This window comes from Diospyros lotus, chromosome 14 (assembly GCF_014633365.1).
Source record: "Diospyros lotus cultivar Yz01 chromosome 14, ASM1463336v1, whole genome shotgun sequence".
Taxonomy (NCBI): Eukaryota; Viridiplantae; Streptophyta; class Magnoliopsida; order Ericales; family Ebenaceae; genus Diospyros; species Diospyros lotus.
In genome coordinates this window covers 32,148,324-32,160,988 of record NC_068351.1, presented here as the reverse complement: position 1 = coordinate 32,160,988, position 12,665 = coordinate 32,148,324, and the positions used below count along the sequence as shown (strand labels likewise).

At 35.9% G+C, this 12,665-nt stretch overlaps 1 protein-coding gene across 2 annotated transcripts in view; it reads left to right on the top strand.

Moving 5' to 3' along the window:
• Nucleotides 1–12,312, top strand: part of LOC127791105 (putative disease resistance protein At1g50180) — a 30,795-nt gene extending 18,483 nt beyond the window's left edge. Inside the window, exons 1-3 of one of the 2 annotated variants that reach the window (XM_052320879.1) lie at nt 8,492–8,891; nt 8,972–9,694; nt 10,139–12,312. In XM_052320879.1, the coding sequence (XP_052176839.1) occupies nt 8,573–8,891; nt 8,972–9,694; nt 10,139–12,027 (2,931 nt within the window). In that variant the 5' untranslated portion in view covers nt 8,492–8,572 and the 3' untranslated portion in view covers nt 12,028–12,312. Of the gene's footprint in view, nt 1–8,491; nt 8,892–8,971; nt 9,695–10,138 lie in introns of those variants that run through there. The other variant, XM_052320880.1, reaches the window with a different exon arrangement.
• The last annotated feature ends 353 nt before the right edge of the window (nt 12,313–12,665 follow it).

Sequence of the window (12,665 nt, the reverse complement as noted above, 5' to 3'; positions counted from 1 at the left end):
GTCTCAAGTTGATGCCCGGTAAGTTACGTTCTCGTTGGACTGGTCCTTTCATAGTTATTCATGTTTTTCCCTTTGGTGCAGTTGCAATCAAGGACGAGTCCAATGCAAAGCAATTCACAGTGAACGGGCAGCGGCTTAAGCCATTCTACGAGAGCTTTCAGGAGCATATTGTGGAGGAGCTGCATCTCCTCAACGCCACCTACATTTGATACATTAGGCTGTTTCTCTCTCCCTAGTATTTTACATTTACTTGTCTTATTCTTGATTGGAATTGCATGTTTACATTGAGGGCAATGTAAAGTCTAAGTGTGGGGGGAGGCAGCATTCTTATTTTAGCAACATTTTCTTTATCTTTTCATATTTCTTTTTCCTTGGGTTTAGTTGAGTTTGTTTTGCGTGGAAATGCAAGTTAAGCAATTAAGTCTAAAAGAACCCATCATGATTAGAACTTCGATCTTATCTTCCTTAATTTCGAGTGACTTGGCAATGAGTTTGATTTGATAGATTGATTGGGTAGTCTACAGCCGTGAGGATTTTGAGCCTATTGTCTTTCTTGTGTGTGCATTCACCTATCATGATCTCCACTCTAGAACTTGTTTTGATTCTTGGTTGAGGCTATATTTGTTCATGCATGACTCAAACATGATTAAGGCATTCTTTCTTGTCCCCATTTAGCCATTTTGTTATACGAAAAAAAAAAAAAAAAACAAACAAACAAAAAAATTCAATCAATCCCTTTCGCTTGCCACTTAGAGCCATCAGTTTTACCCTTCATTCTCATACACCCTTTTTGGACCTTCCAACCTTAGGAAGAGGAATAGTAAGTGCATTCTAGTGAGAGAGATTGAATTCATCGAGCAAGTCATAAGGCCAAAGGCCATTTGCATCCATGAAAAAGAAAAAGAAAAGCAAGAAAAGGATAGAAGGGTGAGAAGGAGCGTAAAATGCACTCACCTCTTTCGAAAAAAAAAAAAAAAAAAAACTTGAAAATTGATGAGAAAAAGAAGAAAGCAAAGTTGAGACAGGAGCGTAAAACGCACTCAACCGAATAAAGATGCAATGTTCTTCATAACGCTTGGAAATTCTATCTCTTGATCTTAGAGTTGCATGAAATGTTTTCTCGACCTAAGGCATGTTTTCCTTCATTGTTGTCTTTCCATTTCTTTCTTCCCCACATTACAACCCTGAATAAGTCCTTTTGATTTGTAGCATGCATTTGACATGGATAGTGGAGATTGAGAAGATAAACAAGCTTATGGTAGTGGAATTGTGATTGGGTGAATTTGAGCGAAACAGTCACCACCACCTCTTGAGAGATTTTTGAGCATACACTTGTCCTGTGAGAGGCTTCTACTTTTGATTTGTCTTATTGGATGAATTGCCATGTCGCTTGTTTTCTTGGAAGTAGAGGAAAGATGATCTTTGAATGATGAATTCTTGAAGACTTACCTACCTTGCATCTAATTTGTGTTTTTCCACATTTCTATTCTTGAGTCATAGAGTCTAGTGTTTTGCCCAGGAGTGCAAAAGTCTAAGTATGGGGGAATTGATAGCATGCATATTTATACCATATTTTGGCATTTCACCTCATTCTTATTAGGCCATTTGAAGCAATTTTTGCTGATATTTCATTGTTTCTATTTTATTATGCTTCAAATTGTCCTTACACTATTTTCTATCTTACCTCTACTCTATGGATCCAGGCTTTAGGGAATATTGGATGGGCTAGAGAAGTGGCTCAACTAAAGGAGCTTGGGCCTACTTTCAAGGAGCAGACTTGGGCTACTCATTGTGCTGTTTTGGGCTCACTTGTTTTCTGTTGGGCTAGGCCCAACCCTAGCCTCCCTAGCCTTTCCTTTCTTAGCCATGTATTTAAGGCCTCTTAGCATGAATTTCCAGGATATGATGAGATAGAAAGGGAGGAGAAAATAGAGAGGATTCTGCCCTTTTTTGTTGTTGTAGCATTTTTCTGTTTTCTACATCTTTTGTTCCATTTTGTTTTCCTAGCTGTAATGATAGGCTAGAGCATTTGTAATCGGTTGTGTGTCTTGAATCCATGTGGAATTTGAGTCCCGGATGAGCTACAAGAATCTGGTTTGTTGTTTGTTTCTTATTCATTTCTATTTGGTTTAGTTTGAACAGATTTGTGAATGCATGGAGTTCATGGCAGGTTTGTGTGAATTTGCATGGTTTCATTTTCTGTTAAATGCTTTAGAGAGCAAAATGTTATAGCCGGTTGGTATAACATCTAGGAAATGAATATTATGTGCTTGAACGGTTGTTCTTGCATAGGTTCAGATAGGTTGAATAGAGAGTGAATGGCTGCATTTTGTTTACAAGAGATTTCTGTATTCATTTTGTTGTTCCAATCATTCTAATCCTTGGACGGTTGTTGAGGATGCTTTGAGTTTGTTATCCGGATATCAAAACATCTAGCAAGCCAAGGTATATAGGTTGGACGAGGAAGATTTCATATAGGAGACAAATACACAGCCGGTTGCATATCTTTTACTGATTTTTCATCCATCTTTATCTTTCTGTTTTGCCAATTAATTTTCTGTCAAAAAAACCCCCCCCCTAAACAAACTGTTGGTTATGTTGGTTCTCCTTTGTTGGTAGAAGAAAGTGAGGCTCCTTGTGAGAGATGACCTAGGGTGCACTTTGCTGCAAACTAGAGAAGAGATGCAAACATAGATCTCTAATTCTGGAGTGGTTCGATAGCCGGTCACTTATGCCTAAGTATGCCTTGTGAATTACAATATGCATCAATTTCTCTATTACAAAATTCCAATCCATTGTCTGTTCTTAACACCTTAATCTTCTTATCAATTTGGTTTTTTACTAAAATCTTCCATGTTTTAAATTTTTCTAATGCTGATCCTTGGTTTTTAGCAGGAATACCCAAACTTTTCTAGTGTAATCATCTACAATGGAAAGGAAATACCTGTTACCACCATGGGAGGGAACTTGGGAAGGTCCCCACAAATTAGCATGCAGGTATTCTACGCATACCTTCGCTAGGTGAGTTCTTTGATGGAAACTCAACCTGTGTTGCTTGCCCAGAATACATGGCTCACAGAAATCCAAGGATCCGATAGACACTGGTCCAAGGTAGCCTGATTCATATAGCTTCTTTGTCTTTGTCTTTGATGTTGTCGTGCAACCTAGACGGAAACCTATCGATGTTGCTAGATGTTGTTGGAACTTTCAGTGAGAAATCCTAATTAATCTTGAAGATTATTTTCTATTCGTAATATTGGTTTCTTATTTAGTGTGTAATCCTATTTACTAGTTAGTTGTTAAGTGTTGTTAGGCAAGGAAATCTCACCCTTGGTGAACTAGGAAACTAGTCTATAAATAGGATGTTTTACTTGCTATTCAAGGTGTGCAAATCACTTGTGAGAGACCAGTGAGAGGTAGGAATTGGCTATAATTGAGATTTGGATTTAGAGAGAGAATATTGAGATTTGTAGTTATAAACTTTACAAGATAGTGATATTTTTCTTTGTCATCCTGAAGGCCGTAATTTTTCCATTTTAGGGTTTTTCACGTAATTTTTTTTTTGTGTTTGAGTGTGAATGGATCTTTTGTTTCTCTTATTATTTTGTTAACAAGTGGTATCAGAGCTTTGGTTATTGGTTGCCTAGTACGCAAAAGATATGTCAAGCATGATAAAGTTTGGTTTTGAAAAGTTCGATGGGAAGATCAATTTTGGTCTGTGGCAAATACAAGTCAAGGATATCTTAATCCAAGATGGATTACACAAGGTGTTGAAGGAAAAACCAACTCCTAAAAAAGCTCTAAAAAATCTGGTAAAGTGATTTGTTGGAAGTTCAAACAATCCGATCATGTGAAAATGGATTGTCGCGCTGACAGAGCAAGTATGGCAAAGGGCTCTAAAGATTGTGACGCTGGAAGTTTGTCTCTCAATTTTGTAGGAGATGAAGATGTCCTCTAAAAAGATGGATACATCCTCATAGCATGTTGCTAGACCACCAAAGTTGCCATGAAAGAGGATGTGATACTTTTAGCAAGTCCACAAGTTTCCACACCGGCATTGGCTTGGCGGTGATGCAAGGTGTGTGATGGAAATGATGTCGATAGCTGAAGAGCTCCCAAGAAAGCCAAGCATAGGGGTTGCACCATAGTTTTTCAATAAGGTATATATTTTTCAACATTGTGACATGAAAATCCTAAGGCGATATGTGTCGAAGTGGTTGTGCCTTCTATGGTGGGGTACAATGATCTTGGTGAATAAGGTCATGGTAATAATCGGTAATAGATAGTCATGGTTGTCGTCGAAGAATGGATGAATGTTTTTTGGAATTCTCGCTGAGGTGGTGGTTTGTTAGGATTTTTAGCGAGAAATCCTAATTAGTTTTGAAGATTATTTCTTATTCCTAATATTAGTTTCTTGTTTAGTGTGTAATCTTATTTACTAGTCAGTCGTTAATTATTGTTAGGTAAGGAAACCTTACTCTTGGTAAACAAGGAAACTAGTTTATAAATAGGATGTTTGACTTGCTATTCAAGATGTGCAAATCACTTGTGAGATATCAGTGAGAGCTAGAAATTGGATGTAATTGAGATTTGGGGTTAGTAAGAGAATATTGAGCTTTGTAGTTATAAACTTTATAACATAGTGATATTTTTCTCTATCATCCTAACAACCATGGTTTTTCCCTTTTAGGGGTTTTCACATAAAAATCTCGTGTTTGAGTGTGATTGGATTTTTTGTTTCACATCTTATTTTTTCAATAGTTGTGAATTCTACCATTACCTGAGGAACAACTAAATAAAATCATAAATCGAGTTAGGTTCAACATGTGATAAAATCATAAATCGAGTTAGGTTTAGCAGGTGATAAAATCATAAATCGAGTTAGGTTCAGCAGGTGACATTATCATCATCTATTTCTCTGTCGTTTGTGAGATCAATTCTTAGAGATCTCACCGGTTGTTGCATAATGCGATTGGGTCTCATCGTTGGTGTCATAGAAGTCTTGATCCTCTCCGATGCAGCTTATTCTACCATCTAGTGTAACTCTATTTTCACATCAATCAACAATCTAATCAAAACTAGGGTTTGATGTGTTCTTAGTTTGGCTTCTTTACTTTGGTTGCAGATAGGTCTCTGCTTAAGATCACCGAGGAGGAGTTTTTTCGACCGCTAATAGATGTAATTCTTAGGATCTTGGTGTACTGTTTATGCATATACCCTAGATACACTTATATAATATCGTAAGCAATGATGTTCCGTCATTGAATTGCAAGTACTTGTTGAGTTTGTTTTAGGGCTGGTTTTTTGTATGTGTGCGACGCTAACTGTTCCAACAAAATTCGAATCGATTCTCCCCCACTTTGATGAGAACACGTAATGACTATTGTGTGTTGGATTTTTTGTTCTGTTTTCTTTTCTTTTTTTTTTTAAATTGAGATCCAAAACGGTTTAGAGTATTCAAAAAGACACTCAATATTAGAGCTAGTGTATGGTACAAAATGCAATTAATATTCTATAGCACAAGGCTTCTAGTAGTATCATTTTGTTAGTTTTAGTGAAAGCCAAGAAAAGTCGGGTACTATCTAAGAAATAGTGATGTTATTTGTTGTGTTCAATGTAAATGGCCTTTCTCATATCAGGCCTTGAAGGAGCATGACTTGAATTTGTTAACCCAAAAGAAATGGGTTGACTTATTATCGATGTCTCCAATTAGTTGAATTTGATGGTTTTTAGTTTAGTGTTACTTCATCAAAAAGTTATCCAAGATATAGATCATGCACTCGAAGCTCGTGGTCTTAAGTCTAAGAATCATACAAGGAGAACATAATCAATTTATTTTGGAAAGTATCATGGCTTAGTTGAGCTTCTCTATAGCTTATGCCCTATTTCCCTTTGTTTTCTGTAGCTATTGAATTTGTGAAAATTTAAGCTAAAACTATATTTCAACTTATTTGAATGGTTACAAGAACCTCTCTTTCCTCTTTTTTTATTGTTCACTTGTATAAGTCATACTTGGGGCACCATTACTTGGTCTGATGATGAAAGCTCCCTTTGGCTTTCTTAAACCATTGCATTTGAAATGAAAATCAAGCCAGCACCATATAGGAAATTTTAACAAACACTATTTCACAGCCCATGAAAACAAAGGAAATTTTAACAAACATCCAATAAAAATTTAAACAAAGCCAATAGAGAGTAAACAAAAAGCATGAATCTAAGAAGCTAGAAAATTTGCTCAAATTTAATAAAAAGAAAAAATTGCTAAGAAAAAATTAACAAATAAAGATCCAAAAAAAGTTAAAAAAATTGAAATAAAACTAAGAAATATAAATCATAAAACATTCTACAAATATATCTATATTATTACTGAAAACAGTTAACTAAAAGTATACAACTCAACACCACATGACAAATTAAGAAAAATAAACTGATAAAAAAATAATGACAAGGAATGTTGCTGAGGTCATTTTTGTATGAATTTTTCTCATCCCTTGTGAAGAGAGTATTTAATCTGTTAAAGTGTAATTTAACCTCTTCTCTTTCTCCTCTCACTATTCTCCCCTGCCTACTTCCTTTTCTACATTTGCAAGACCTTTCTTACATTTTCTCATGATTCTCTCCATGTCCATCTATATTGGTTTTAGCATCGAAAGTCTTTTTTAGTGATTAGTCCTAGATAATCATGGTCTTTATTATGAAAATCCAATAAGGGTCTCGTCTTTTCCAACAACTACAACATTCTTTTTAGCCTGGGCATTAACAGTGCATTTTCTAAGACTAAAAGATTATCCAAGAAGGGGGTGAATTGGGAGTTTTTCTAATTTTTATAGATATTGAAAGTATCTTTAAAAATTTATGATTGTAAGGACCCGCTCTCGAAAGCCCCGTAAACACAAGAGTTTCTAGAGAAATCCCTTACGGAAAAGGATACAGATGCAAACTTAAACAAAACATCTCTAAAGAGCTTTTCATTAATATACACAACAGAAGCAGAAGTCATATAGTATACATTTCCAATGACAACATTAGGGCCCACATGCCCGCATATCCAATAAGTAACACCATGTCTAGCATAGCAAGACAATATTCTTTCTAGACTCAAAACAAGACAAAACGCCCAAGAATCTTCCAGTTAGGGTGGTTCTATACACGACATCTATCATAGGGAAAACTAAGCTTGGATCCACCCTCGACTGCCTTTCCACGCTAATCTGGAATGATGTAAAGCAAGAGTGAGTCACAAGACTCATCAAGTATATAGAAAGAAAAAGGATAACCGGGCTGATAGTTGACTCGCCCATAAACATCCCCACACATGAGTATGTATCGCACATCAAGCCATGCCATGTATCATAAGGTCCTTTGCTTATGTCAATTAGCAGTTGGCTTCAAGCATTTACAGAAGTACCCACCATTCAAAATGCTTAATCCCATCATCTTCTAGTAGGCAATTCATGGAGTTCGGCGGAATCAACTTAATTTTTTACTTTATTCATGACGTTATGCATGATGCGGTTGACGACTTTGTTTAAAATTCACAAGGTAAAAGAAATTTAATGTGCCATTTAAGGGTTCTAATTATATTTTATTAAATATTATGTTTTTGTGTTTAATGAGTTATTTGCTTGTTTATCAGGAATATGTTTGTGTGCGCATATATATATATATATAATATGCTGAATTTTTATTATCAAATTTATTTAGTTGAAACGTATTAAATATGAATTAAGTCTCATCCGAATATTTTCCATATAATGAATGTTTGATCAAACTTTTGACCACATTTAAAATATATCAAACCAAATAATACTTGTATTTTTACCGTCCTGAATTTTTTTCATTCGTCGAATTGCTAACAAGGGGCATGAATTAACTTTTGAATAACAAGATATATATATATATAGAAGTATATATATATATATATATATATGCATAATCATAGCAGACAAGGCCACCAATAAGTTTAACAAGGGATGATTCAAGTTTGATTTTTGCTTGAGTATCCCATTTGGGTTGTCCTCCTCATGGTGATTAGGGTTTTTTTGTCAAATTCATGCCATGTGTTCTTTACCTGAGTGTCTACCTGTTTCACTTGGTTTGAGCCATGTGGCACCTCAAAATTGATTAGTAGGGTTGATTATTTAACCTCATCATTTAGTGATCTACTTGGTGGTTTGAATGTGTTTTAAAGGTTAGATTCAAGAAAGAGTAAATTAGACTTAACATGTGTAAATGAACATGTATAAGGTCGAATTATAGAGAGGTTAATTAATGCCCAAATAATATAATGAGGATTGAAAAAAATGGACTTTACATAAGTTGCTTAAGGGTTGAACCCTGGAGTGGTTAAGTTAATCTTCGATTTGTTAATTAACTATAATTGTGTTAAGACTGTTTAAAGAAAGATAGTTTAAAATATTAATATTAATATTAATTTTTAGTGGGTTAATATGGCCTGTAGAATTAATGGGGTCAAAGTCGGCGCCTCAATAAATTATTCAACTTTGAGAGAAGCACAACCAAATCTTCCAAGGCAGCATCAAATTGCACTCGATCTCGTCGGCCATCAATAATGGCGGAAGTTGCTGTGTCCATCGCCATGGAAAGAATCAGCAATCTGTTGATTGAAGAAGCCAAGTTTTTACGCGGAGTGAGAGGTCAAGTGGAGAATCTTCAAACAGAGCTCAAACGAATGCAGAGTTTCCTGAGAGATGCCGATAACATTCAGTACGCAGACAATAGGGTTCGTAATTGGATTGGGGAAATCAGGGAGCTCGCTTACAAAGCAGAGAACGTCCTCGATGCTTTTGTCCTCAAAGTTGCATCTAGGAGTAGCCGAACCGGAGGCTTGCGTAAGATGGCGCGAAGGTTTGTTTGCATCATCAACGAAGGTAATTCAAAATCATTCAACTTCATTTATTTGATTCTTTTGTTTTTGTTCTATTAGATTCATAATATGCGTTTACTATAGGTATAAACCTTCACAAGGTTGGAGTGGAGATTGGTGAGATCAAAGTCAAGATCGCTAATCTCACTACCAGTCTAGATACTTACGGTGTTAATCGTTTAAGGGACAGTGAAGGCTCAAATTCTGTGCACAACACACAATTCTTACTTCGACGGACATATTCCCACAATATTGAAGAGGATTTTGTTGGATTTAAAGAAAATATAAGCAAACTGGTAGCACAACTGATGCGTGATGATAACCAATGTAGAGTTGTTTCAATTTGTGGCATGGGCGGGCTAGGAAAGACCACTCTTGCTCGAGAGGTTTATCATCACCAGACCATTAGGCATCATTTTGACAGGTTTGGATGGACTACCATTTCACAACAATGGAGAAAACAGGATGTCTTGCAAAGACTCTTAACCGGCCTGATGCCTGAGAAGAAGGGAAAAATTAAGAGCATGAGAGACGAAGAGTTGGTTGGGCAACTGTTTAAAATCCAGAAGAATAGAAAATGCTTGGTGGTTCTTGATGACGTATGGTCAAGTGAGGTTTGGCACATCATAAAGTTTGCATTCCCAAGTCAAAAGACAGGAAGTAAAATACTGCTTACTAGTCGTTATAGGAATGTGGTTGAAGGTATAGATCCGTTTGGCTTCATTCATGAACCACGATTTTTTGATGATAAAGATAGCTGGGAGTTATTGCGCAAGAAAGCATTTCCAAGATCATCTGAGGATCCGGGTTAGTTTTCTTCTTGACTCAGTAATCTCTGTTTCATTGAACTCATTCTCTCCTCTTGTTATAGTTGAAAAACAAAACCAAAAAAGAAAAAGAAAAAGAAAAAGACCAATTTTTTATGCTTATGTGTAAATGCCATTCATTTTCATTTGACACTCTCCAACATTTTTCTTATAGAACTATGTACATATGTATTGAACTTACTATTTCATAATAAACATTATACATTGAGCGTTAAAGAAAAATATTCGAGATAGATGGAAGGTCATCAATTTGGTATCATTAAGCGGCTACTAAAAAGTAACCGTTTAAGAAAAAGAAATCTTTATAATGTTATCAATAAAGAACTCAGTTGAATGACAATTAGTAGTTTATACGATAAATAAATCAAAACAAGACAATCAAGTTTGTTGTACATAAGTAATTTTGATTTTTGTTTTATTGCAGATTCTCAAATTGATGCAAAGATGGAAGAGTTAGGAATGAAAATGGCAAGACAATGCGGGGGCTTACCACTTGCCATTGTTGTGCTTGGGGGTCTTCTAGCAACAAAATATACCTTGAGCGAGTGGCAAAAGGTGTATGAAAATGTTGATTCACATCGAATGAGTAAAGGTAAATTCTATGGAGAAGAACAATATGGAAGAATATTAGGGGTGTTAAGTTTAAGTTATCACGAATTGCCTTATCAGCTAAAAGCATGTTTTCTTTATTTGGGACACTATCCAGAGGATTTTGAAATAGAAGTAGAGAAATTATGTCAATTATGGATATCTGAAGGTTTTGTACCAGAGTCAAAGGAGCATCAAAAAACCAGAGATGAAGAAACAAGTATGGATGTGGCAATACATTACTTGAGTGAGCTTGCCCAAAGGTATATGGTTCAAGTGACACTAGAAGAGGATTACCCAACATTCATAAAACGTACAAGGTTCAAATCTCATTCAACATGTCGAGTCCATGATCTCGTTCGAGATTTATGTTTGTCGAAGGCAAAAGAAGAGAATTTTATTGAGATCAATGATTATAGACATTCAAATCAACAAGTGCAACCCTCTTTTTCCTATATGGATGCATCATTGACTAGCAGTAGTGGTAGTAATGCAATACACAGACTTATTAACTATTTGGATTATGATACAAATATTAATCGTCTTGGACAAGAAAAGAGGATTCAAGGGACAAGGACGATTAAATTCTTATTCTTTGGTGAGGGGAGTCAATTGCAAGTAATCCATCTTTGCATGGATTTCAAATTTTTGAGAGTTCTAGATCTTGAGTATATGCAATGTCCTTATGTTTATCGACAAGTGTTACCAAAAGAAATAGGAAATCTAATTCTTTTGAGGTACTTGGGATTAAGAAATACTAATTTCAACGAGTTGCCATCATCAGTGGGGAACCTAAAATATTTGCAAACACTTGACTTGCAAACTGGTTCGAATATTACAGTGCCAAATGTGTTATGGAAGATGGAAGGATTGATGCATCTTTATCTTCCTAGCCCTAACCTTTTAAATACAAAAGGTAAGTTGCGAATAGATGGTCTAAGCAAATTGGAAACTTTAGTAAACTTTACCTCAGATAAGGTTGACGCCAAAGGGCTCTTCAAGTTATCTAATCTCAAGGCACTATCTGACGCATACTTGAATGTAAAACATGATGATGACCTAGCAATGATCAACAACTACTTTTTTCACCACAAGCATCTACTGCAATTTGCATCGTTTGAAGTTCAAATTGATGATTCTTGTAAGGATGAAAGTATAAGCCTCCTACGAAAATTTGTCACATATGATCGACTTGGTGACTTGACGATACGAGGAATCATTGTTGGTAAGCTATCAGACTATCTGTCATCTTCATCCCTTGTGAATCTTGTGAATTTATCCATGATGAACTCTCTACTTGAGGACGATCCTATGCCAATTTTGGAGATGCTGCCTAACTTAAGGTCGCTCGTTTTGCATAATGCTTTTGTGGGAAAGGAAGTTTTTTGCTCAATTGGTGGTTTTCCTCATCTCCAATATCTTTCCCTATGCTATATAGACAATTTAGAAGAATGGAGAGTGGAGGAGGGAGCCATGCCTAATCTCTCTGAGTTACAGATTACTTCATGCAAGGAGTTGAAGAAGATTCCTGATGGACTAAAATTCATCTCCAACTTGAAGTCTCTAGTATTTAAATTCATGCCTGCAGCATTCCAAGATAGGGTTCGAGTAGAAAATGAGAACGAAGGGGAAGATTTTCACATAGTTCAACACATCTGTAGAATTGAGTTTTATGATTGCGATGTCGAGATGGTGGATTTAACTGATGCCATTATATTCAACTAGCCGTGTTCCCCACAAAGACAGTGAGGTGCTTGTGGGTTTAAATGGACATCAGAGACAAGGAGGAGGTCTAGACATTGTGGTTGTTCTGGCCATGACAACATGTCTTATCTGATGTTGGGAAGGCTGTCTTACTGTTTGGATAATTGTTATTTTTCTTTAAAATCGGAGCCATTGTACTCTTCGGAATTTGGCTTCCCGTGTGCCCCATTTCCTGCTTTTTGACAGAATAGTATGGTTTTTGTTATGATTTCATAAAGTCTAAAATGGTCTCTTGTTCATCTGGAATTTTTTCTTCATCTGTCCACGAGTAGTTGAAGAATGAAGAAGAATTTTTTAGAGTTTGAGGGGTCTACCGTCTATGACTTCATTTTCCCTTGAGAAAAAATCGATAAATCTGTTATTTATCTAAGATAATTGTAAAAGGAGAAAATCTACTTGATAAAAACAACGCCAAATGGAGACCCAAGGTAAATAGACTCACTTTCGCATTCAGACAGTTACTAACTAATAAAAAGGAGTGTTAGATGCCTCGTGTGCATATATGAGATCGATGGTAAACAATTTCAACATTGAATCAATCGGTTTTGGTTCTCTTTTAACACTAGCTTCATCTAAGCACACCCCATCAAAAGGAAGAA